Source organism: Piliocolobus tephrosceles, chromosome 13 (genome assembly GCF_002776525.5).
Source record: "Piliocolobus tephrosceles isolate RC106 chromosome 13, ASM277652v3, whole genome shotgun sequence".
In the NCBI taxonomy this organism is placed as follows: domain Eukaryota; kingdom Metazoa; phylum Chordata; class Mammalia; order Primates; family Cercopithecidae; genus Piliocolobus; species Piliocolobus tephrosceles.
In genome coordinates, this window is record NC_045446.1 from 3,417,175 (window position 1) to 3,443,459 (window position 26,285).

The 26,285-nt window shown below is 51.0% G+C and overlaps 1 protein-coding gene across 1 annotated transcript in view; it reads left to right on the plus strand.

Annotated features, from left to right (window-relative positions):
* SHANK2 (SH3 and multiple ankyrin repeat domains 2) overlaps positions 1-26,285 on the plus strand; it is a 646,969-nt gene that overhangs the window by 61,868 nt on the left and 558,816 nt on the right. Inside the window, exon 2 of the mRNA XM_023186421.2 lies at positions 7,151-7,369. Coding sequence (XP_023042189.2) covers positions 7,163-7,369 — 207 coding nt within the window. The 5' untranslated portion in view covers positions 7,151-7,162. The remainder of the gene's footprint in view (positions 1-7,150; positions 7,370-26,285) is intronic.

Consider the following 26,285-nt stretch of genomic DNA (forward strand, 5'->3'; position numbering starts at 1 on the left):
GAGTGTGGGCGGGGTAGGTCCATCCCTCCTCTGGGAGCGTGGGCGGGGTAGGTTCACCCCTTCACTATTTGGGGCACTGTGTCAGAAGGTCTGCTTTCGCAGAAACTTCAGAGCAGTCCACCCTCTCTCCAGGGTCCCCATGTGTTGTTTTCTAGCTCCTTCTCAGCTGATATATTTTGCAAGTGCGGGGAGGAGAACAGTGGGTTAAATGAACAGAAGGAAGCCGGCATGCCTTTCTCTCCTCTGCCCCGCCAGCCTCCCCTTCCCTCACACCCGGCCAACTCTGGACTGGCTGGCGGCCCACCCTTCCCTGAAGTGCACCCCCTAGCACTTGCTGTCAGCTCTATGTTTATGTCAGCTCTTAGAACGGCAGTTTTCTAACATTGCAATGGAACCTGGATCCCTTGAATAGTCTATTCTAGTTCCACAGATTCCCAGGGAGTGCTGTCAGTCCTGCAGCCGTTTGACCCCGAGTTTACATGTCTGTAGAAGGCACCAGGGAAGCCTCGGGGTTCTCACTGCCTTGAGGACAAGCGCTTTTTACACACATGAATGCACAAAATCAATGAGCAGTCACAAAATCTCGGTTTCCATGTGTTTCACATACAGGGTGTGTCTCAAATTCCATATAAATAAAAATACTCTTTTCTTTTGGTGAAAAAGTATCTTAAATCAGAGTTCAGCAGAGGAAACTCTTGCACTTTTTTTGTGTTGTTGTCGTTGTTTATTTTTTGAGACAGAGTCTCACTCTGTTGCCCAGGCTGGAGTGTAGTGGCGCCATCTCAGCTCACTACAAACTCTGCCTCACAGGTTCAAGCGATTCTCCTGCCTCAGCCTCCTGAGTAGCTGGGATTACAGGCTGCCCACCACCGCACCCGGCTAATTTTTCTATTTTTAGTAGAGATGGGGTTTTACCATGTTGACCAGGCTGGTCTTGAACCCCTGACTGACCTCAGGTGATCCACCCTCCTTGGCCTCTCAAAGTGCTAGGATTACAGGTGTCAGCCACTGCGCCCAGCTGAACTCTTGCACTTTTACAGGTGTTTATGGTGGTTTTGCAACCCTAACCTTGACAACGTCAGCTCTGGCCGTGAGGTTTTTTGTTTGTTTTTATTACGTATCTTCTCTTCCAGGTCAGCTTTCATATTTTCACAGTGGCTGAAATAATTAGTGGAAAAGTCTGTCTACCTTTTCATCAGAGGTATTGGAAGGTGCATGAACCTGATGAGGATTTCAGGTGTTCTTGGAGCAAGTTAGCAGCAAAATGCCGAGTCTTTGTTGAACTTGCTTTGACTGTGATGATTTTGTTTTCTCCTCGTTAGTCCACCCTAGCAGGGCCAATGAGAGAAACACACACTAAGAGTCATGGAAGTTCACTGACCTGGGTTTTTTTTTTTTTTTTTGAGACGGAGTCTCGCTTTGTCGCCCAGGCTGGAGTGCAGTGGCCGGAGCTCAGCTCACTGCAAGCTCCGCCTCCCCGGATTCACGTCATTCTCCTGCCTCAGCCTCCCGAGTAGCTTGGACTACAGGCGCCCACCACCTCGCCCGGCTAGTTTTTTGTGTTTTTTAGTAGAGATGGGGTTTCACTGTGTTTGCCAGGATGGTCTCGATCTCCTGACCTCGTGATCCGCCCGTCTCGGCCTCCCAAAGTGTTGGGATTACAGGCTTGAGCCACCATGCCCGGCCTGACCTGGGGTTTTATAGCCTGTCTCCTGACCCGCCCCGAGAGATTAGTTACACAGAGAACGGGTGCCCGGGGTGGTGAGTAATCTTCCCCTCCCCTGAGCTGGGACTGGCTTTTCCTGGGGAAGCCAGGATTTCAGATTGTGTCTTGGTCTTTGCTTTCATTCTCTCTGCGGAGCCTTCCGGCATGCTGGTCTTCACGGGGTTAGAGAACTCAGCACAGCCCACCCTGGCTCTCCCACGGTGTTGCCAGATAAAATACAGCGCACCCAGTTCTGCCTGAATTTCAGATGAACAACAGAGAGTTTTTTAGTATAAGTATGTCCCGTGCAATTATTTGGGACGTGCAGTAAAGTGTCTTTGTTGTTTGTCTGAAATATAGATGGGACTTGCGCTGTCTGCCTTGCCCGGTGGTTCTCCCCGGGAGTTAATAATTAAATGTTTTCCCAGGCAGTGATCAGGTGTCTGCTGTTCCCAGGGAGCTGCTAATCAGGTTACTCAAGCCCCTTACGAAGGTCAAGACCCTCTCGGTGAGAGCTCTGGCCATGCGCTCCCAGGACGGTTCTGCGAAGAGCCTGGGTGGTGTGACCCAGCCTTCTCCTGTCTGCTCCTCGGCTGCTGCACGAAATCCTGGTTCCTCTTCGGACCCAGCACTGGGGTCCTTCTGCACCGTGGTTTGGGAGCAGATGTGCTTGTTTGTGACCATCACCCCTAGAGCCGGCGCTGGGGGACACGGTCCTAGTGGGCGACGATGTCTGCCGGCAGCAGCGGGGGCCGCAGCCCCAGGAGCCCGTTTTTGCTCTTTCCTGCTGTGGGCCGTTGTTTTTGTTCCTGGACTCAGGTCCCGCTATAGATGTATACTATGTGGCCTGCAAAGTAATCTGTTAAAAACAGTGAATTTCCGGCCAGGCACGGTGACTCACGCCTGTAATTCTAGCACCGTGGGAGGTAGAGGCAGGTGGATCACTTGAGGTCAGGAGTTCGAGACCAGCCTGGCCAACATAGTGAAATCCCATCTGTACTAAAAATACAAAGAATTAGCAAGGCGTGGTGGCAGGTATTTGTAATCCCAGCTACTTGGGAGGCTGAGGCAGGAGAATGGCTTGAACCTGGGAGGCGGAGGTTGCAGTGGGCTGGGATTGCACCACTACACTCTAGCCTGGGTGACAGAGTGAGACTCTGTCTCAGTAAAAAACAAAGTGAATTTCCAACGTTTATACATTCCACATTCTTGCATCAAATCTGCCATATCTAAAAGATACCTGCAGGCCTGGCAACACCAGACCTGCGTTCCTACCTACCAGCTGTGGCCAGAGTAGGAATGCTGCTGCTTGGCTGATCTGGGGACCACGTTCTGCCAGCGTCACCCCCTTTGTGCCCCCTGACTGCTCTCGTGGGCATCTGCGATCCGGAGCCCTGGCCTCCCACCCAGTGTGTGTTCACTGGGTGCCCACTCTCCACTGAGGGAGGCTTCCTACACATGCCCCCCTGGAAGCAGCTTGGAGCTTGGACAGTCTTTCGCCTGCTCCTGCCAGCCGGACATTATCTGACCTGAGCAGGGACAGAACCAATGTGGGCCGTGTCTGCTCTGTGCCAGGCTCTGAGCTCGGGGCTCCCACCCTGCCATTTTTCAGACGTTGACACTGAGGCTGGCCCCGCTACCACACTTGGCTTCTTTCTGCATTAATGGGTGACACGAGCTCTGAGTAGCTTTGACTCCACTTAAGAAGGGCTCCTTTCCTTCACCCTCATGCCTGCACTGCTTTCTAACCCAGCAGGGCCCAGGAGAATGAGGACGCAGAATAAAAATGGGTGGAATGGGGTGGCATCGCACCCACAGATGGAGGCTGATACCTGATGGGGAGTGGCTGCTGTCAGGTTTCTGGGCAGCAAAGCTGAGGGCAAGGCCGGAGTGCCTGCTCAGGACATAGTTCCAGCGCACTCCGCTACCTGGCAGGCTCTTTCCACGCTGGAGGAGTGCTGGGAGCCAGCAGCGGGTATCAGCTTTCTCCTAATTGGACATAGAGCGTTGGTTCCTGGTGAACTGCCCGTGGCCTCCCTGGGACATCCCTGAACACTCACAGGGTCCCCCAGTTATAAAACGCTAGCACAGGGTCTGTGAACCTACACTTCTGCTGCCAGGGTCCAGGGCTGATGGGGCGGGTGAGCTGGGTGCAGGGTGAGCCTCACTGTACCTCGATGGGAAGGGTCGGCAGCTCCCATTGTGCAGAGGGCATGGCGAGGTGGGGCTGGGTGAATCATGTTGCTCCTGCCCCATCGAGAGGGCCACACGGCCCAGTGTGCACATGGCTGCCAGGTGGGTGGAGTGGGCCCAGGAGGCAGGAGCCTGTGATTTTTCTAGAGACGACTGAAATCCATATGTTCTGTGAAAACTCTTAAGTTCAGGATTCCTATAAAGCCCAATCCCATTTTAGGGACTCGATGGCAAAAAACAGGCACCCCCTTTTCTCGGCTTGTGCCATCATCTGTGCCTTGTGAAGTGTCTACACACAGATTGGGAAGCTCCTGCCCCCACCCCACTCCACGCAGCCGGGAGTCCCCAGGAGAGCCATGCAGGGACTGTGTTAGGTGGTTGGACACAGTGTGCTCCGAAGACTGTGGACCACGGCATGGCGCCTTTCTTACAAAGAAAGAACGTGGGCTGGACATGAAGCCGCACCCTGGGGGGTTCCTCATGTATACTTGGTGCACAGTAAATATATTTTGGTTTATAGCCAGAGGTTAAATAGAAGATTAAACTATTGATTTGGGATTATCAATGTCGTGGTTATCCACTAATGTGAATAATTGGCAACAGACTTAGGTCCTGCATTAGGAAATCTTCTCAGCTTTCCTTCTCATCATTTTCTTCCTCTCCCTCCCTCTCCCTCCCTCCCTCCTTTCCTCCCTCCCTTTTTCCTTCCTTCTTTCCTTCTCTCCTTCCTTCTTTCCCTCCCTCCCTCCTTTCCTCCTTCCCTCCCTCCTTCCTTTTTTCCTTCCTTCCCTCCTTCTTACCTATGCACACAGCCAGCCATCCATCCATCCATCCATCCATCCATCCATCCATCCATCCATCCAGCCATCCATCCATCCATCCATTCATGTATCCACCTCCCTCCCCTCCTTCCTTTCTTCTAATCCCTCCCCCTGCAAAGGAGAAATGTATTTTCCTGCTACCCTCCTCTCTACCTGAGGCCCTGAAATTGAGCTGACATAAGACAGAGTCACAAGAGAAAAACAGTTTGTGGACACGTGGAGCATCTGTCCGTGAAGAGTGTCTCAAAATGTGGCTAGAGCTTGGGCTTTGGATAGTGCCTCAGTGCAGGAACAGCACATTTGTAGAGAAGAGACAAGACAAAGGGAAAGGACTGTGAATTCCTGGACGGGTCAATTAGGAGGTGGCTGAGCTGCAGGAAAGGAACAGCAGCCGAAGGCTAGTCTGTTGGTGAAGCTGGCTCCATAGGTTCCTCCAGGGCAGAGCTGACAAGGGTCTAAAGCTGTCTCCAGTGATGAACTTCTGTCCTTCCTGGTGTGGTGGGGGTGGGCGCGCCGTCTGAATTTACATCTTGCTTTGAGGCACACTGGCGGCGGGGTAAGGCAGCGAGCTGTTCTCCCACCTGTTTCTCCTCCATCGTCTTCGGCTCAGGACGGGCCTTATGCCCAGGCGGCATATTTTGGGGTGGCCTCTTCTGCCCCCGGCACTCCGGCCCTCCTTCCTTGCTCCTAGTGAATGATTTCTAACAGAGCGAATAATACGGCAAACATCTGTGTCCTCACTGTATCAAGTTTGACCTTGTGCCGTAGTTGCTGGGACTGCCTGGCTCAAAGCAACGTGGCCAGCGCAGCCCACCCTGACTTCCTCTGAGAGGGAACTGCTCTCCTGCGTTGGGCCTGTGCCCTTGCAGTTGACTGCTTCTGCGCCATTACGCAGGGTGGAAATGCCCATGTACCATCTGCGGGACTGTGTGACGTCTTTCCAGCCTTTATCTGGAAATGACTGTATATGGTTTGAATCCTTCCGCAAATTGCCTTCCTTTTGCACAGTGTTACGTTTTGGGGATCATCCGCATGCAGCTTGGGTTCATTCATTGTCACGGCTGTGGAGTTCATGGGAATGAAGAGACCACAGCCTGATCAAGCGGTCCCTAAACAGTCAGGGTGACCATGCATTTCCATGTGCTGCTTTGGCAGGGAACAATCTTAGATGCCTTTCCGCATGCACGTGGCCTCATCCTTCCCTACAGAATACACCCAGAAGTGGAATTGCTGGTTCAGCACAGCCCCTCCTCCACCAGTCCCCACCATCGCCGGGGTCAAGCCAACTTTTATCCAACCCTTTCTGCACTCCTGCCCTGCAGAGGTGGAGGATGCCATAGCTACAGCCACCAAATAGTGGATGGCTGTCCCCAGAGTTCAGTCTGTGTCCTTCTTGAAAGCCTTGGTCTGGCCGGGCGCTGTGACTCACACCTGTAATCCCAGCACTTTGGGAGGCCAAGGCAGGTGGGTCACCTGAGGTCGGGAGTTCGAGACCAGCCTGACCAACATGGAGAAACCCTGTCTCTACTAAAGATACAAAATTAACTGGGTGTGGTGGTGCATGCCTGTAATCCCAGCTACTTGGGAGGCTGAGGCAGGTGAATCGTTTGAACCCGGGAGGCGGAGGTTGCGGTGAGCCGAGATCGCGCCATTGCACTCCAGCCTGGGTGACAAGAGTGAAACCCCATCTCAAAAAATAAAGCCTTGGTGTAAGGCGGCCCTTGGCAACCTGACCTGACTCTTTGTGGGGTAATTTTTATTGCACTTGACCTTGAGGAGGTTGCACTCTCAGCTGCCCCTGCCTCTTGGGGACCCCCGAGTCTGATGGCTGCAGTCTGCTCATGACTCGGGTTCCTCTCCAGTCCTGGTCTGGGAGGTTCTCTCATCTGTGAGCCTGGCCCTGGCTTTTTGTTCTGTTTTTACGTGGTACCTATCATTGCCCTGTGTTTAAAGCGGAGGGGGTTATTACAGCATGAACTTGCCGCCATTCCGACCTGTGTTTCTTCCTCTCCTGCAGCTCTGTCCTCCAAGGAAAACAAAAGGCAGCCTTTTTTCTTACCTTGGGCAGCTCAGATGGCCTTGGTGGCCCTCTGCTTCATCTTTGTAAGCTGTGGTCATCCCGGGCTAACTCAGGCTCCTTTTGAGTGCTGGGATTTCATGGCTCTGGTACCAGAGTTTGCAGGGTTTTTCTGGATCCTGGCTGCTGCCTCTTGCTCAGGCTCCAGGGAGAGCAGGCAGTGCTGACTCGTGTCCACCCTTTGGGATTTGTACGTGTGCACACACGGGGCCCTCGGCTGGCGGTCACACCAGCAAACACGACTGTGAAAGCAAGTCCACCACATGTGTTCTAGTGCCAGCGTTCACCTTGCCCCTGGGTTTTCTTTTATTTTCACATTTCCTGTTCTTTGTCTTCCTTCTTCCCACTTTGAAGACACAGGCAGCCATGCCGCGCAGCCCAACATCCAGTGAGGACGAGATGGCCCAGAGCTTCTCCGACTACTCCGTGGGGTCGGAGTCAGACAGCTCCAAAGAAGAGACCATCTACGACACGATCCGGGCCACTGCGGAGAAGCCAGGCGGTGCCAGGACGGAGGAGAGCCAGGGCAACACGCTGGTGATCCGCGTCGTCATCCATGACCTGCAGCAGACGGTGAGCCTTGTGGTCTGCCCTTTGGTTCCCATCTGGACGATGTCACCTGTGGCTTGAACACCAGAGGGCTGCTCTGGTCATCCCCGGACCCGTGGTCCCGACTGTTCCAGGCACACCGTGCTCCTTCCTTGCTCCATACTTCTGCCCGCCTCCCCGCAGGCTCCCTCCCGTGCCCACCTCCCCTCCCTGCTACCACTGGCTTCACATCATGCTGTCGTGGTCACTGTCCCCGCCTCATCCACAAACATTCTCCGAGCATCTGCTTTGTACCAGACCTGAGGCAAGGGGCCCAAAGATGGAGAGGAGCATTTCACAGCCTTGCAGAGGAAACCCGGACAGCAGGCGCACCTGCCACTGGCTTCTAGCACCAAATGCAGGAGGCTCTCAGGCCTGGCCCTGCCTCTTCCTGGTGCCGGACTCCACCGTGCCCGAGGGGCAGCGTCCCATGCTCCCCCACTTCCAGGGCGTACAGCTCTGAGCACTCCTCCCCACGTGGCTACTGTCTGCCTCCTCCTGTCCCTCCAGCCCTGGGCCCAGTGTCATTCCTGTGCCCCCCAGAGCCCTCAGGCTGCCCTGGCCCACGCTGGCTGGGCCCTGGACGTCTGTCCTTATGCCTGGGGGTCCCCATTGTTGGATTTGCCTCCCCGAGGAGGACGATGGCCCCTGGGAACTGGGGCTGTCGGTAAAGGGGACCTTCGTGTGCAGAGGAAGGGGTGTGGCTTCATCTTCTGCCTGAATCCACCTGAGCAAGCTGGGGGCCAGTCGCCCAGCCGCGTTCCCTCTTCCTCACAGCAGGGACTGTGCCCCACGCGGTCTCAAATCGGAGGTGTGGGACAGAGCTGGAAGCATGGAGCAAACATCATGGTTGCGGACAGGCGCCTAGTAGGGTTGGCCTGTGAGCATTTCACACGCCGTCTGTCCACCTGGGGAAGGCGGGTGGGGATGACAGTAGTAGGGGCAGTTGGTACGAAGCCCTTTTGCTGTGGAGTAGAACATGGTGGGCATCTAAGAGTTAGGACTCAGAGGGGCATCTGGGTGAGGCTCCTGACAGTCTCCATCTGTGCTTTCTAGAAGGGTCTCCTGGGGCCTCAGTGGGCTGAGAGGACCCTTCTCGTTTTAGCTTTGGGTGAAAGGAATGGGGAGAGGTGGGCTGGCGGTGTAGGCTGCTGCAGGTGCTTGAGGAGGCGAGCCCAGTGCTCCGCATCCACCCTGACCTCTGAGTACAGTCTCCTGTCCCCAGCCACGATGGGGAAGGGAGGCCCAGGTGCTGGAGATCGGGGAAGCATTGTGCTGCCCACTGGCTGTGTTGCTGGTGCCTCACTTGGTGCCCATCCAGGGTCCTAGCTCCTGGTGCTGTGGAGGGGCTAAGAGATGCCCTGGGGTTAGCACCTCTCAGGGCTTGGTCCCCAGCGAGGGCTAAATGTGTCTCCTCTTCCCCCAGTGCCAGCAGCTTGCGGTCCAGCAGGGACCCTCTGCTCAGCCTACCCCCAGCCCTGCTCCTTCTGGGAGAGACGCTAACTGGGCTGAGGGGGCTAACACATGCCCTCTAGGGATGCCCTCAACCAAGTGGCTTCACCGTCTAGGACAAGCTTGTCCAAACCAAGGCCCGTGGGCCACATGCAGCCCAGGACGGCTTTGAAAGTGACTCAACACAAATGCATAAACTCCCTCAAAATATTCTGAGAGGGTTTTTTTTTTTTTTTTTTTTTTTGCAACTTTTTTCTTCTTTTTAGCTTATCAGCTCTCTCTAGTGTTAGTGGATTTTATGTGTAGCCTAAGACAATTCTTCTTTCCATGTGGCCCAGGGAAGCCAAAAGATTAGACACCCATGGTGGGGGAAGCTTAGGGTGGCCTGATGGCCCAGAGCTAATCCGGCCATGCCACGGGGCCCAGGGGCTGCCCTGGTAGTACAAAGGCTGTTCAGGAGGATAGGCGTGGTCTTTTGGAGTTCCTTCTTCTGTGTTATTTAATGCCTCTTATAAAAGCTATAAATGATTGTTACTTAAAGATCAAGTAATGCAGGAAAGCACAAATGCCAGACTCAGCAGTGGAGGTCACATCAACACTTGTGGATCCCCGTTCCGACATGCCCCTCTGCAGGATTACAGGCAATGGGTGGATGTGTATATGGATAGAAATACCTTGGTAAATGTGGGCTCAAACCACACACGCTCTTGAGAAATGAACATCATCAATGTTATTTTATTTGAGTATAAGAGGAGAAAAAGATGGTGAAGGAAATGCTTCTTTTATTTTTTTTGTCACAAGAGACTTTTTTCCAGCTAAATCTGTGAAGTTAAAAGAAGTGATTATGAAACACTGGAAGGCTGGAATTTGTTTTGTTTTTTATTACAGTTTTTTCCCCTGCTCACTGTGTCCTCTTCCTATATGGTTTAGGGGTATACTAAGCTCATTGCTGTAATAAAAGGTCTCCAAATGTCAGGCACTTAACATATCAATGCTTTACTTTTTTCTCTTTTCTCAGTCCACCTGGTTTGGCAGGATGGACAGGTGGGAAGTTCTGGTCCATACAGACATTCGGGGACCCAGACTCTTTCCATTCGATAGCTGGACCATTCCCTGGAGCTCTGGAATCTTCCACAGGGTCCTCTGTGTCTGCCCAGAAGATAAGAGAGGAAGAGACAGAACTTGTAAAGTGCATCATCTTCCCTGGTTTCATGAGGAGGTTGCACCTGACTGCAGAGTAGGCTGGGAAACGCAGTGGAGGTCTGAACCCAGGAAGAAAAGGGCATCAGTTTGGTGAATGAGTAGCTAGTTATGTGTGCAAGGGTGCACCCACGTGCGCGCACACACACTTCCCCTCCCCCACCTCCTGAGCCTTGCTGGGTGTGGACAGTGACTTTTCGCACATTGTTACTCTCCCTCCCACTTACTATCCGCCATGTCTGCAGGGCGCGCAGCCACTCTCTCTCTCGAGGGGGTCACTGCCGTCAGTTGCCTTTGCAATGGCCTTTACTTTTGCCGGATCCTTTTCTGGTTGTTGTTTTGTCTTTAATCGGAGGGAATTCATTGTTCAGTGGGATTTTTTAGGAAGAGTTCCTGAGAGCAGTGCTTTCTCAGCGAATGGACGGTCGATGCTCATTAGCTGTGGTACTTGTGTTCTAAAAAGCTGCCACAGATGCTGAATGAGTGACGCCTTGGCCATTGCTCCCAGGAGAAGTGTAGGGTTTGATTCCTACAAGCCCCTGGTCGCATGTTTGACCATAGGTCAGTACGCAATCTTGCTTTATGTGCGTTGCTGTTTAAAGATGCCTTATTTAATATGTAATGGTGATTCATTAACATGGAACTCACAGCCAACAGTGCTTTCCCGCAGGCCTCAGTGAAGCTTCTCTGGCATGTTTTCTGTGTGAAGCTCATGACAGCCTTCTTGCCTTAGGGACAAGTAGACAGTACTTCAGCCCTTCGCTAGGGCCCCTCTTAAATGGCAAAATCACCAAGAAAAAGCACAAACAGTGTGAGAATCATGACACTCTGTGGGCTGCAGTCAGATGCCTGTTTGCAAGGTGAGAGCTGAGACAGGAAGACGGACCACCACGTTGTTCACCCTCCCGTGGGAACCCGTGCATTGGGCAACTGAAACCTTTGGCTGTTTTGTGCAAAAAGCATTGCTTTTGGGGTTACAAATAAGTTTTAGCGAGTAGGCACACCCCCAATCCAAAATTCATACATAGTGAGGATTGGCTGTGTTTTGAAAATGTCAACTTGTTCCCTCCGGCTTGAAAACTCTTTTCTTCTGTGGGTTTTTTGTTTGTTTTTTTGAGACAGAGTCTCACTCTGTCACCCAGGCTGGTGTGCAGTGGCGCGATCTCCACTCACTGCAACCTCCACCTCCCGGGATCAAGCGATTCTCCTGCCTCAGCCTCCCAAGTAAACACCACGCCCGGCTAATTTTTTGTATTTTTTAGTAGAGACGGGATTTCACCATGTTGCCCAGGCTGGTCTTGAACTCCTGACCTCAGGTGATCCACCTGCCTCAGTCTCCCAAAGTGCTGGGATTGCAGGCATGAGCCACCATACCTGACCTCCTCTGTATTTTTGAGTCACAATTTCCCGTCTGTGGGGATGTTGTTTGATTGTTTTCTTGCCCTGAACATTGCTTTGAATACATCTGAGGCCAACAGATTTATTTTTTCCATCTCATAGGTGACTTTTTGTTTTGGACTAAATTCCTAAAGAAGTAGTTCCATTGCTGGACCAGGAAGTGTTTGGTGTTGGGCATTCTTGGTTTTTCCTAGAAAAACTTTCTCTCTGCAGATTCTGTTTGAGGACGTTTTCATTTTAGTGATTTTTTTCTGTGTTTTGTTACTTTTTCTGTGTTATCGGTTGGATCCTTTATTTCAGGGATAGTAATTATCCCTGTATTGGATTTTCCTTGTTCATATCTGTTATCTTTTTCTCTAATTGCTTTAATTGCTTGGCATTTTTCTGTTTGTTTGCCGTTCTTTTTTTTTTTAAATTGAAAGAGAGTCTTGTTCTGTCGTCCAGGCTGGAGTGCAGTGGCGCGATCTCGGCTCACTACAACCTCCGCCTCCCAGGTTCAAGCGATTCTCCTGCCTCAGCCTCCCGAGTAGCTGGGATTACAGGCACCCACCACCAAGCCTGGCTAATTTTTGTATTTTTAGTAGAGACAGGGTTTTGCCATGTTGGTCAGACTGACCTCCAACTCCTGACCTCAGGTGACCTGCCCGTCTCGGCCTCCCACAGTGCTGGTATTACAGGCCTGAGCCCCTGTGCCCGGCCTGCTGTGATTTTCTTGAGCCTTTAATTGTTGTGTTCTAAGTTAGACCCGTTCTATTTTTTGTAATTTCTGATTTATTGTAGTCATGCTCTTTTGACTTTTTGTTTGTTTCCATAGCCCTGCACTCTCTCTTTTTGAGAGTACTCTCTTGAGTTATTTGTTTGGTAGGTTTTCTGTCTTTATTTTTGTCCTCCCTGGCAGAAAGCATTCTTGGGGGCTTTTCGTCTTCTGACTGTGCTGAGTTTTCATGCAGCTCGGAGGCCGTCGGAGGTTTGCGTGCCGCCTTTCTTGGTCTGGTTCATTTTGTGTCTGTGCGAGGTCCCTGCGGCTTCCCTGACGTTTCTCCCCGTCTCATCCCGGTTGGCTGTGGGCAGCTCAGGCTTTCTGTTGGTTCACATAGTGCATGAGTGAGTTTCTTTCGGCTCCATTACGAAGTTAGATTTGGCTGACTGTTTGCCTTTGCAGATGAGCAGGCCCAGGGCTGGGAGGGTGGCGTCCACGTGCAGGGCCTGGAATCCCCGTCTTTCCTGAAACGCTGTATTAGCCCATTCTCATGCTGCTAATAACGAGGCTGCTAACTACCCGAGACAGAGTAATTTATAATGAAAAACAGGTTTAATGGACTCACAGTTCCACATGGCTGGGGAGGCCTCACAATTATGGTGGAAGGTGGAGGAGGAGCAAAGTCACGTCTTTTTGTTGTGGTTTGTTTGTCTGAGGAGTCTCTCGCTCTGTTGCCCAGCCGGGAGTGCAGTGGCGCAATCTCAGCTCACAGCAACCTCTGTCTCCTGCCTCCCAGATTCAAGCGATTCTCCTGCCTCAGCCTCCTGAGTAGCTGGGATTACAGCCACCCACCACCACACCCGGATAATTTTTTTTGTTTTTTAATTTTTAGTAGAGAGGGGGTTTCACCATGTTGGCCAGGCTGGTCTCGAACTCCTGACCTCAAGTGATTTGCCCACCTCAGCCTCCCAAAGTGCTGTCAGCCTTGAGGTAGGCAGCACTGTGAGCATCTTTGTTGAAGGGTAACACACCTGTCCAGAGGGCGTGTGTCCCATGCGCTCAGACGGAGCACAGCGTGTAACCTGCAGGCGGAAGAAGGCGCAGGACACCAGCCAGCCCCGGGAGCCCCACTGCCCCCTCCTAGTCATGGGGAGGGTTTATGTTTAATCCCAGTTTACAGATGGGAATAGGAGGGTCAGACTCCAGAGCTAGTGAGGGGCAGAGCCAGTGTCCCGGGGGTTCCCAGGCTTGGGCCTTGAAACCTGCTGGGTGGCCGCCCTGGGATACTGGCATTGGCTGCGCCACCAACTGCTTGGTACTGGGCTGATTTGCACCTGCAAGTCGAATTCCTGGCAGGAAGGCGGCCAGCAGGCAGCGCTGTGTTCGAAGCAGCCCCGGCCCCAGTCGTCCCAGCGTGAGTCAGACTCACATCCCCCTCGCCATTCACTCTGCTTTTGGGTGAGGGTCTGAAGGTCTGAGCCTCGGGGTTCCACCTGTCGGGACACAAACACCACTTGTGAAGTGAGCCATTGCGGGTTGGCGTCCAGCCCGAGGAGCACCCACAAGGGGCCCATTACTGTTTCTGTTCTCCTGAGTCCACCCTCCTGGAGGTGCCGCCCACACTCGGAGGCTCTCGTCAGCCACACAGGAGGGAGGCCCTGGTCGTCACAGCCATCGAGGTACTCCATTGGCAGTGGGGCAAGGGTGTCGGGAGATCAGGGGCCTCCTACACCCGGCCGGATCCGGCCTCCCCGCCTGTTTGACGCTGTCCTTGACAGGGTCATCTTCCCCTTGCAGGGCTGGGGTTGTTTCCCCAGCAGGTGTTCTGCCCACTTTGCTAGAGGCACTAGAGACCTGTTGGAGTGACGGATGGAGCCACAGCTCTGCTCCAGCCCAGATTTAATCTGTAGCACCTCCTCCTGAAAGCCAGGGCCTCTTCAGGGTTTAGTCTCCACTCATGGGAGCCTGGTTGTTTCTGGAACCTTCTGAAGACCACTTTGCTTCACTCTGTTCAAGGCAAACAAAGCCCCTGGAGGCCAAAACCAGGAATCCTCTGGGTGTGAGCTCTCAGCAACAAAGCAGACATTGTTCCTGTGTGAAATCCCTTGTGGGGCTGAGTCCTCTGTGTAGCCAGGGACACGAGACAGTTCCTGGAACCGTGCCTGGAGGAGCCAGCCAGGAGCTGCCGAGTGAGTCTGCACCGAGGCCCCAGTGCCCGCCAGCTGGGAGTTGGTACTGGAGAAGCACCTGGGCGGCCCCTCTTCTCCCCAGATGCTGCCCCTCCTCCCCTGCTGTCCGGGCCCACTGCTGTTGGCCGAGTGAGTGCTGTTTCTGAGCCTCACCCTCCAGTGGGACTGAAGCTTTAAGTCATTGAGTGAGAGCCTCTAGCAGTGCCTGTGACCCTTCAGGCACAACCAGAACCCTCACTTGAATAGTCTTGTGTGGGCGGGCTTCCCAGGCCACGCAGGGAGTGGTGGGGTGGGCTCTGGGCACAGGGAGGGCAGCATCTCTGCGTCCTCTGAAATGCGCTGTGGTGGAGTGGTGGCACCGGATATTCAGTGTGGCCTTTTACACAAGTGGCACGTGCCAAAATCAATACAAACTACGGTGAGCTCTGTTATTTCTGGGGGAGCGTGAATGAGGAAGAGGGAAGAAAACTGGCCCCATGGCCTGAAGCGGTTTCTCTTTTTAATGCCATGTTGCAAGGAGAGCAGAGAAGAAAATAGAATGGGACTGCAGTGGCCTTTCTCGGGCTCTCCTGGGGTGTGTACGTCGGCCCCACGTCTGCCTCTCCCCAAGGACTGGCACCGAGTAGCTCAGCTGTCATTCTGAGGGGCGAGCTCTGCGACCTGGTCCACCTCCTGGCAGACGCTTTGGGAAAACGAGTGTCTCGTTCTGTGCTTAAGTCAGTGCTTCCATTTATAAAGCAGGTGCATCTTCAAGTGGGGTACTTCATTTAGGAAAAAGCGTTTGCACTGCCATCCTGACCCCTCAAAGACCACACATTGTCACTCACCTGTCCTCCCTCTCTCCCCACCCATGCAGTCACTCAATGCTCATTAATACCTTTGCCATGCTGGGAGGCCCCTGCCCTCTCATTCCCCCTGGGCTGCCTCACCCTGTGGCACACACCTGCTGACGGGGATGTCCTCTCGTCTGACTGCTGCTTCCAAATGGACTCTCAGATTTTTCTTTTTCTTTCTTTCTTTTCTTTTTTTTTTTCTTTTTTTTTTTTTTTTTTTGAGATAGGGTCTTGCTCTGTCACTCAGGCTGGAGTTCAGTGATGCAGTCACGACTCATTGCACCCTTGGCTCAAGGGGTCCTCCTGCCTCAGCTTCTCAAGTGCACACCACCACACTGGGAATTTGTTTTTTCTTTTTAGTAGAGACAGGGTCTCACTATATTGTCCAGAGAGGTTTCGAACTCCTGGGCTCAAGTGATCCTCCCATCTCAGCCTCCCAAAGTGCTGGGATTACAGGCATGAACCACCACACCCAGGCGGATATGCTTCATTCCAAAGTGACCTTGGCCTGCCTGCTTATTATTGTGGATTAAAATAGAACCCCAGGAACAAGGAGGTTTCACCTCCTCCTCCTTCAGGATTTAATCCCCTCTTTTTGGTCACAAGCATATAATTACTGTATTTGCATTTTGTATTTGAGGATTCCTCTGCTTTTGAATATTGGGAGGACTCTGCCTGTCCTGGCAGCATCTGAGCATATCTTCCCCTCCTGTACCTGGGGCTGGCTCCTCATCCTCAGAGACCATGAGGTGCCCGCCCATTGTGAGAGGGGGCTCAGGACGGCCGGTGCAGGGCTGGTTTGTTACCGTTAGAAGCTGCGTTTGGAAGCTTTGCTGTGTGAGTGTGCCCCGCCACCCCATTGTGAGAGGGGGCTCTGGACAGCTGGTGCGGGAGTGTGGTTTGTTACCATCAGAAGCTGCGTTTGGAAGCTTTGCTGTGTGAGTGCCCCTCCCCCCGCCCCATTGTGAGAGGGGGCTCTGGACGGCTGGTGCAGGGGTGTGGTTTGTTACCATCAGAAGCTGTGTTTGGATGCTTTGCTGTGTGTGTGTCTGACTCCTTGTTCCTGGCCCCTGCGAGGTGAGAGCTGGGTGTCGTCTACCAGGAGTTGATGGAGTTTGTGTGTCTGGGAGATTGGCGGCTTGGGTGGCCGTGATCCTGAATGGTAGCCTCTTAATTCCACTTCAGGAAGGTTTGTTCTTGACTCCTTCAGGTGGATTTTTCGAGGTAGAAAGCCGGTTCTGGTCAGATTTACCTTCTGCTGTGTTCTCTTCAACACCTGGGCCTGCTGGGGAGTAGGTGGCAGGAGGGCTCCTTGGCCTCCACCCACCCACCTACCCACCTACCCACCCACCCATCCATCCATCCATCCATCCACCCACCCATCCATCCATCCATCCATCCATCCATCCATCCATCCATCCATCCATCGACCCACCGACCCACCTACCCAGCCGTCCATCCGTCCGTCCATCTGTCCGTCCGTCCATCCATCCATCCATCCATCCATCCATCCATCGACCCACCGACCCACCCACCCACCCATCCATCCATCCATCCATCGACCCACCGACCCACCTACCCAGCCGTCCATCCATCCATCCATCCATCCATCCATCCATCCATCCATCCACCCAGCCACCCACCTACCCAGCCACCCATCCACTCATCCTCCTACCCACCTCACCCCTCCCTCACTCCCTCCATCCACTCATTCACCCATCTATCCATTCTCTTGATTATAGAAATAAATGGTTAGGATCTTTGGTCTCCACTTTGAGTAGCCCTGCCATGTCCTTTGTAGTATGCATTTGAATTACCTCTTGGGGAGGTGGAAGGCATGGAATCTGATTTCCTTTGTGGTTTCATTAACTGGTTGCTAAGACCAAAGAGAGTGCTGCTCCCCAGCCCCTCAGCCTTCCCTCTGCCTCCACTGTCTCTGTAATACAGCAATGAAAACTAGCCTTCCTGTCCTTAAGAGGAGTGGTTTACACTTGACTGTTTTAATCAAGAAATTGGTGAGTTACAAATTGTTTAAAACAAAAGGGAAGGCCCTGGGGCTCTCCAGTGGAAGTTACCATGGAAAGTCGAGCCTTGATCATATTGGTTATCATTCATGTCACAGGGCGCCCTCCATAAAGGCAGAGAAGAACTTTATTTTCTTTTTTTTTTTTTTTTTTTGAGACAGAGTCTCGCTCTGTCGCCCAGGCTGGAGTGCAGTGGCCGGATCTCAGCTCACTGCAAGCCTCGCCTCCCGGCTTTACGCCATTCTCCTGCCTCAGCCTCCCGAGTAGCTGGGACTACAGGCGCCCGCCACCTCGCCCGGCTAGTTTTTTGTATTTTTTAGTAGAGACGGGGTTTCACCGTGTTAGCCAGGATGGTCTCGATCTCCTGACCTCGTGATCCGCCCGTCTTGGCCTCCCAAAGTGCTGGGATTACAGGCTTGAGCCACCGCGCCCGGCCGAACTTTATTTTCTTACACATCATTTAAAACAAATATTGTAAGGACTGTATGTGGACCCTTCCTCCGTTACGTATCGGGATCGAGCTTTGTACGTGGGAGAGATTGCCCCAGTTTGCAGGGGTCTCCGTAGCCTGCACGGGAAACGGCTGACTTGAGGTGCTCTTCTGCCTCGGCTTAGAGTTAATATCTTAAATCTCATGGAGAAAATAATGTATGGGAAAAGTGGCTTTGGTCTGGAATTACTACACATTCTGTAGCAAAGCTCTGTAAATCCCACACTGGGGGGGGAGTATTATAGTTTCAGGCCATGCTGGTGAGGAGTAGCCGTCCCCTCTTTGCTGCCATCCCAGTCTGGTAAGGCTTATCCAGAGGGTGGCAATACCAGGGCCACAGATCATCAGTTTTTACTTTTCTGTGTTAAATCCAAGGGTGGGGCTTTTTTCTAGCATCTTTGCTCTGAGGTTGGACCTGGGCGATTTCTCCAGCCTGGCTCCGACTCTGCCTCCCCGCCAGCCTCCACCCTTCCCTCGCTGCCCTCCCTTCTGGACGGACGAGGCCTTCTGCATCACAGCTTCCGAGCAGCATCTGCGTCCCAGCAGCAGCCTCACCAGCCTCTGTGGCCTCGTCTTTAATCCACTTTCTGACCTCCTGCTGGCTTAATCTTCCTGACTCACAGCTCTGTGTGCTGCCGGGATCGAGTTGAACTCATTAGCTCGGCCTCAGGGACCCCCTTAATCCCTGCTCCTCCTCTTGCAGCTGTGTGGTTCTGGGAACTATCTGGCATTTTGGAGCATTCCTCTTTGGGCGTGGGGGTGCTAATGCCGCCTCCTGGAGAACGTAAGGAAGAGATGATGTGTTTAGCGCACTTACGAGCCAGGCTGTGGGTGCATAGTAAGTGTTTTGTGTCTGCAGTCAGGACTTTTTAATTATAACTCCCCTCCATGGCTGCCGGTTACTTCACTTCAATTTACTGCTCCTAAAGGGATTTCTCTGGCCAGCATCTGGTCTCTGCTTTACGATGGCTCTGCCTGAAATCATGGCTATGGAAAGAGGAAGATTAAGTCATCCCCAAGGAGTCCATGGACCGCTGGCAGCACCAAGCAGTGTCTCCCAGTTTAGCATCCCCTCGACGATAGCACAGACAGACAGGCAGCCTCTTTACTAATCGCCCGGAGTTACAGTGTGCCCACCCCTTCGCCACAGCATCCAGCGGCTGCCATGAAGCTTTCACTGTGTGAAAAGTGTTCTAATTGGAAAAACGAATCCACAGCTACGTTACCCTTTATTGGCATTTAAACATGCAGAAGCACTAAGCCTGACCCTTGGACCTCAGCACCCCCTGACCAGGCTGTCCTTCTGAGTCAAGGTCACCCCGTATTTCTCTGTTTCATTGACATCTCTGATTTCAGCTTTGTGTGTTACCCGTGCGAGGGTCTTAGTGTTTGCCACCACGCGTACCAGCCCAGTGGGCCTCTGTCTACAGTAAGAAGTATTATTTCATTTGGATAATTGCATTTGGGAATAAACCAATTGATGTTTGGGGTGACCCTGACGTTGGTTGTTCGTCAGAGGCGTGCAGGTACACAGACTGCACATGAACAGCTATCAAAGGCCCGAAGACACTTGCGTGCACCTTTCCATGGCCCCTGCCAAGCTTGTGTTTATCATGGGCCCTTGAAAATGCATCATGCAGAAATTGATGATGACAGAAAGCATCACGGCAGAGGAACTTCTGAATGTGAAATGCGCTTCTTCGTAATGAATGATGTGCTCAGAAACTTGGATTTCTTTCTGGCTTTCGTGAGTTCTTGCCGAACGCTGCTTATATGCGTTTGCAGAGCTGGCATCTTGACTGTTCCAGATGTCTACGTTTCTGGCTCCAGATCCTGAATAGGGAATGTCCCCATGGGGCCACGACCTGCGTTGCCCTGGCATTTCCTCCCTCTTGTTCTCTTGGCTTTTCCTGGGCTGGTTGCGTAGAAGTCAAGAGGATGGTGGATGTAAGTCTCACCTGAGAAAGGTGAATTAGCAGATGCCGTAGAGGTGGAGGCCCCTGAATCCATCTGTGTAATCCGAGCCTCGTGTTGTGGATGGCCCTTTCCACAGCCTTCAGATAACCCACGGCAATAAGACCTATTTTATATGGTATAATATTTACCATTTTCTCAAGCTTTGTCTAGACACTCTCTCGCCCTCACTACTATCTTCCAAAATCAGCTGTCATCGTCACCATTTTACAGGACCCAAAACAGATTTGGAAAGCAATGTAGTCTCTCACAGGAAACTCTTCTTGCTACGTTGCTGTAAATCAAAACAGCCTGGCCCAGGAAGCTCCTGTGACCCCCGCAGGCCAGACACTTTTCGGTGCGGGTTTGCTGATCCACCATGGTTTACGTGTCTTACTCATCAGTGCAGACGTGTCCCCCCATAGGCAGGTGGTGGCCCTTGGTGGGTTGCAGAGACTCGCCTGTGGTCGTTCAGTGCTGTGGGCTAAGTCTGTTCCCCACCAAAATTCCTATATCGAATGAAGTCGTCACCTAGGACCTCAGAATGAGACTTTGTTTGGAGATTGGGTCTTGACAGAGGCAATCAAGTTAAATGAAGTTGTTAAGAGTGGGTCCTGGTCCCATCGGAGTGGAGTCCTTAAGAGGAGGTGAGGCCACAGACACGCACAGAGAGACAACCACCTGAGGACACAGAGAGAAGGCGGCCGTCTGCAAGCCAGGAAGAGAGGCCTCCGGAGGAATCAGCCCTGCAGACGTCTTGATCTCAGACTTATGGCTTCCAGAATGGGAGACAACAAATGTCTGTGGTTTAAGCAGCCTGGTCTGTGGTGCTTTTTGCCATGGCAGCCCGAGTGACTCATAACTCAGCATAAGTGGCAGACTCAGGCCAAACACAGCTGCCTCTGCCTGTCTCCAGTGACCGCATTCTGCCCATAGTTGTGTAGTCTCAGTTCTTAGTCTCTCACCTTGCAGAATACTTGTAACTCATGTGAACCAAGTGCGAGTGGCTTTCCCTCACTCTCTCCATTTTTTTCTTTTGTTTTGAGTCAAGGTCTTGCTCTGTCACCCAGGCTGGAATGCAGTGATGCAATCATAGTTCACTGCAGACTCAACCTCCCAGCTCAAGGGACCTTTCTATCTCAGCCTCCAGAGTAGCTGGGGCTACAGACACGTACCACCATGCCTGGCTCATTTTTTAAACTCTTTATTTTTTGGTAGAGACTGTTTCCCTATGTTGTGTAGCCTGCTCTTTGGTTTTGATTGGAGCTTGACCATGAAGTGTACTAAGAGGGGTGTAGGCGTATCATTCTGTTCAACAGCATGGCCAACCCTAGCTGTGCGTCATACAGTTCTGCAGACCTCGGGGCTGTAGCCTCCACTCGCAGGGTCATGGCTGTAGTTAACAGTCTGCACAGTCCACTGAGTACAAGCAAGGCTCAGTAGGCAGAAACTCCCATCAGTCCCGATGTGAAGTCCAGACCTTTCTTGACTGTTGGATGGTATCACCCAGAAGTGTTACATGTCTGGAATGTTGATCCAATGCCATTCAATGCCATCCACGTTTACAAGCTGTGTTTTGGTTATGCAAAGAAAAAGACAGAAATGGCCGGGCACGGTGGCTCATGCCTATAATCCCAGCACTTTGGGAGGCTGAGGCAGACGGATCATGAGGTCAAGAGATCGAGACCATCTTGACCAACTTGGTGAAACCCTGTCTCTACTAAAAATACAAAAATTAGCTGGGTGTGGTGGCAGGTGCCCGTAGTCCCAGCTACTCGGGAAGCTGAGGCAGGAGAATTGCTTGAACCCAGGAGGCGGAGGTTGCAGTGAGCTGAGATTGTGCCACTGCACTTCAGCCTGGCGAAAGAGTGAGACTCCATCTCAAAAAAAAAAAAAAAAAAAAAAAAAAAAACAGAAACTCCTGTCCTCAGGCAGCTTGGGCGAGGGCAGGGAGGAGCACTTAACTGGATGTTGGAGTGGTGCTGAGACAGATGTAGGGGGAGAGAGAGATGGGGAGGAGTAGGAGGGACAGGAAGACGTGGATGGTTCATCTGTGCTAGGACATAGCTCCCTTTTGTGGCTGAGGGCCTTTGTGGTATGAAGGGAACTTAGGGAGAACAGGCTGGCTCGAAGAAGTCCCGAGAACTTCTGAGGATCGGTGTGTGCATCATCGCAAGACTGGTGTCAGCCACAGACTCCTCCTCTACAGCTCCTGACCGTGTCAGCCCTGTTCCACTCCATCACTGCCCAGGTCTCATGCTGTAAGCACTGCCTCTCTGGAGATAAAGGAGAAGCCTGATTTGGGTCTCGGAGATCTCGTTCCATCCACTTGCAGGCTTTCTGTGCCTTGAGCCACTTGGGCCAGGCACGCGGCAGATTTCAGAAGGATCTGGACATCACAGCCTTCAGGAGATTGAGTGACAGAGGGACCGACTTCTGCCTGCCAGTTAGGAGAGAGCGAGGAGAAACATCCTAAGGCAAAATATGAAACTCAGCACTGCTCCCCCCTTCCTAGGAGGCAGGAAATGCAGGGTGAAGAGGCTGAGACTCACGGGCTGGACAGGAAAGGGAGCAGGATCGGTCAGCTGGCCTGAGGGCCACAGGCAGTTGGAGCAGCTCCCTGTGTTCCCGCCCAGGATGCCCAGTGGTCAACTCAGCCTGCAGGAGGCCGGGGGGATGGCACCGTGAGACCTCGGCCCCGGTGGAAAGATGAGTGCGGCTCCAGCTGGCAGACGCAGAGAGGATGACTGGTCGACCAGAGGCTGGGGCGTGGGGTTGTATGCAGCCTGGTAAGTCTGAACAAAGGGAGTATTTCTTCGGATCCAGAAATGACCTGAACATCAACATCCTCTTCAGTATTCTCAATGACTCACGTAACAGGCGTATCTTAGAGATAATGAGTCTGGTTCTGGACCACTGCAATAAAATGAATCTTGCAATAAAATGAGGCACACACATTTTTTGGTTTCCCAGTGCGTGTAAAAGTTATATCTACACTCTAGTTTATTAAGTGTGTAATAGCATCATGTCTGAAAAAGTAATGTATATACCTTAATTAAAAAATACTTTGTTGTTAAAAATACTTGAGTCACCTGCGTCTTCAGTGGCCTGTAATCTTTTTGCTGGTGGAGTGTCTTGCCTCATGTTGATGGCTGCTGACTGATCAGAATGGTGGTTGCTAAAGGTTGGGGTGACTGTGGCAATTCCGTAAAATAAGATAGCAAAGAAGTTTGCTGCATTAATTGACTCACGAAAGATTTCTCTGTAGCATACAATGCTGTTTGATAGCATTTTACCCACAGTAAAACTTATTTCAAAATTGAATGAAATCTTCTCAAATCCTGCACTGCTTTGTCCACTGAATTTATGGAATATTCTAGATCATGTGTGGTCATTTCAACAGTGTTCACAGCATCTTCACCAGGAGTAGATTCCATCTCGAGAAACCACTTCCTCTGCTCATCCCAAAGAGGCAGCTCCTCATCCATTCAAGTTTTATCATGAGATTGCAGCAATTCAGTCTCATCTTCAGCCCGATTTCTAATTCCAGTTCTCTTGCTATTTCCACCACACCTGCAGTTCCTTCCTCTACTGAAGGCTTGAACCCCTCAAAGTCATTCATGAGGATTGGAATCAACTTCTTCCAAACTTAATGTCGTTATTTTCACCTCCTTTTATGAATCATGAATATTCTTTGCTGAGAGTGGTGGCTCACGCCTGTAATCCCAGCACTTCAGGAGGCTGAGGTGGGTGGATCATGAGGTCAGGAGATCGAGACCATCCTGGCTAACAGTGAAACCCTGTCTCTACTAAAAATACAAAGAATTGGTCGGGTGTGGTGGCGGGCACCTATAGTCCCAGCTGGCTACTCAGGAGGCTGAGGCAGGAGAATCAGTTGAACCTGGGAGGCAGAGGTTGTGGTGAGCCAAGATCACGCCACTGCACTCCAGCCTGGGTGACAGAGTGAGACTCCATCTCAAAAAAAAAAAACAAAAAAACAAAAACAAAAACAAAACCGTTTGTGAGAGTTGGAATCAACTTCTCCCCAGCTTAATGTTGACATTTTCACCTCCTCTTATGACACATGAATATTCTTAATGGCATCTGGAATGCTCCATCTGAGGAATCTATGGCAGCTATAGTCTTACAAGACATATTGTTAAATAATAAGACTTGAAAGTCGAAATTACTCCTTAATCCATGGACTGCAGAGTTGATACTGTGTATGCAGGCATGAAAACGTTTATCTCCTTGTGCATCTCCATCAGAGCTCTTGAGTGACAAGGTGCATTGTCAAGGAGCGGTAATATTTGGAAAACAATCTCTTTTTCTGAGCATTAGGTCCCAACAGTGGGCTTACAACATTCAGTAACATGCTGTAAACAGATATGCTGTCATCTAGGCTTTGTTGTTCCATTTATAGAGCACAGATAGAGTTGATTTAGCATAATTCTTTTTTTTTTTTTTTTTCTTTTCTTTGAGATGGAGTCTCTCTTTGTCACCAGGCTGGAGCGCAGTGGCGTGATCTCAGCTCACTGGAACCTCTGGCTCCTGGGTTCAAGCGATTCTCCTGTCTCAGCCTCCTGAGTAGCTGGGGCTACAGGTGCCTGCCACTATACCCAGCTAATTTTTGTATTTTTAGTAGAGACGGGGTTCCACCATGTTGGCCAGGCTGGTCTCTATCTCTTGACCTCATGGGAGGCTGCCCACCTCAGCCTCCCAAAGTGCTGGGATTACAGACGTGAGCCACCACTCTCGATCGATTGATTTAGCATCATTCTTAAGGGCCCTAGGTTTTTTTGAACGATATATGAGCATAGGCTTCAACTTAAAGTCACCAGCTGCATTAGCCTCTAACAAGACAGCCTGTCCTTTGAAGCTTTTAAGCCAGACATTGACTTCTTGTCTCTAGCTATGAAAGTCCTAGATGCCATCTTCTTTCGCCAGAAGACTGTCCTGTCTACATAGAAAATCTGCTTTTTAGTGTAGTTACCTTCATCAATGATCTCAGCGAGATCTTCTGGAGAACTTGCTGCAGCTTCTCCATCAGCACTTGCTGCTTCACCTTGCACTTTCTGTTATGGAGATGGCGTCTTTCCTTAAACCTCATGAATAAATCTCTGCTGGTTTCCAGCCTTTCTCCTGCAGCTTCCTCACCTCTCTCAGCCTTCATAGAATTGAAGAGAGTCAGGGCCTTGCTCTGGATTAGGCTTTGGTTTAAATGAATGTCGCGACTGGCTTGATCATCAAAGTTTGATGACACCAACCTTCTCCCTTTCAGCACTAAGGCCTGTTTCACTTACCATTTGCGTGTTCACTGGAGTGGTCCTCCTCATTTCCTTCAGGAACATTTTGTTTGCATTCACATGTTGGCTTACTGTTTGGTGCAGGAGGCCTCACTTTTGGCCTGACTCAGCTTTCAACATGCCTTCATTGTGAAGCTTAATCATTTCTCGCTTTTGATTTAAAATGAGAGATGTGTGACTCTTCCTTTCACTTGGACACGTAGGGGCCACTGTAGGGTTATTACTTGACCTAATTTCAATATTATTGTGTCTCAGGGCATAGGGAGGCCCAAGGAGAGGGAGAGAGGTGAGAAAATAGCTGGTCATTGGAACTGTCAGAACACACAGAACTTTTATTAAGTTTCCTCTCTTATGTGGGTGTGGTTCATGAAACCCCAGAACAATGACACTAGTAACATCAAAGATCACTGACCACAGATCATCCTAACAGATATAATAATTATGAAAAACTTGACCTAGTGCAAGAATTACCCAAATGTGACACAGAGATGTGAAGGGAGCACGTGCTATTGGAGAAATCACGCCGATAGATTTTCTCGTTGCAGAGTTGCCACAAACCTCCAATTTGCCAAAGCACGTTCTCTGTGAAGCTCAATAAAGCAAAGTGAAATAGAACAGGATATGGCTCTAATTTATGTTTTGCCTGCACTAAGATTGGCAGTGGGTGTGTATAGAGAGGAACATAATCTATCACTTGAACAGTAAGCACTTGGGAGATGGGGAGATTTGACTTGGGTTTAAATCAAACCTCTACTGCTTTCTAGGAGTATGACCTTGGTATAGTTACATAAAGTCTCTGAGGCTCAGCTTCTTTATCTAGAGAATGGGAATAATAATATTATTATATAAACAGTGAGAATATTATTATTATTATTATATAAACAGTAATAATAATATACAAACAGTAATGATAATATCCACTTAGGGTTGTGGTGAAGGTGAATACAGTTAGCAGAATTTCTGGCTTATTAGGAGTCAATACATGGTAATCATCACTGTGTCGTGGTTATCATCATTCATCACTGTTATCACCATCATCTTCATTATCACCACTACTACCATCATCATCATGATCACCACTGTCATCATCGTCACCATCACCATCATCATCACTACCATCCCCATAACCAACATAATCACCATGATCACTATCATCATACCATCATTATCACCATCACCATCATCCCCATCATCATCACCACCATCATTACCATCACCTCCATCACCATCATCACTATCATAATACCATCATTATCACCATTATTATCACCATTATTATCACCATCACCACCATCCTCATCATCACCACCATCACCATTATCACCACCATCGTTATCACCATTATCACCATCATCA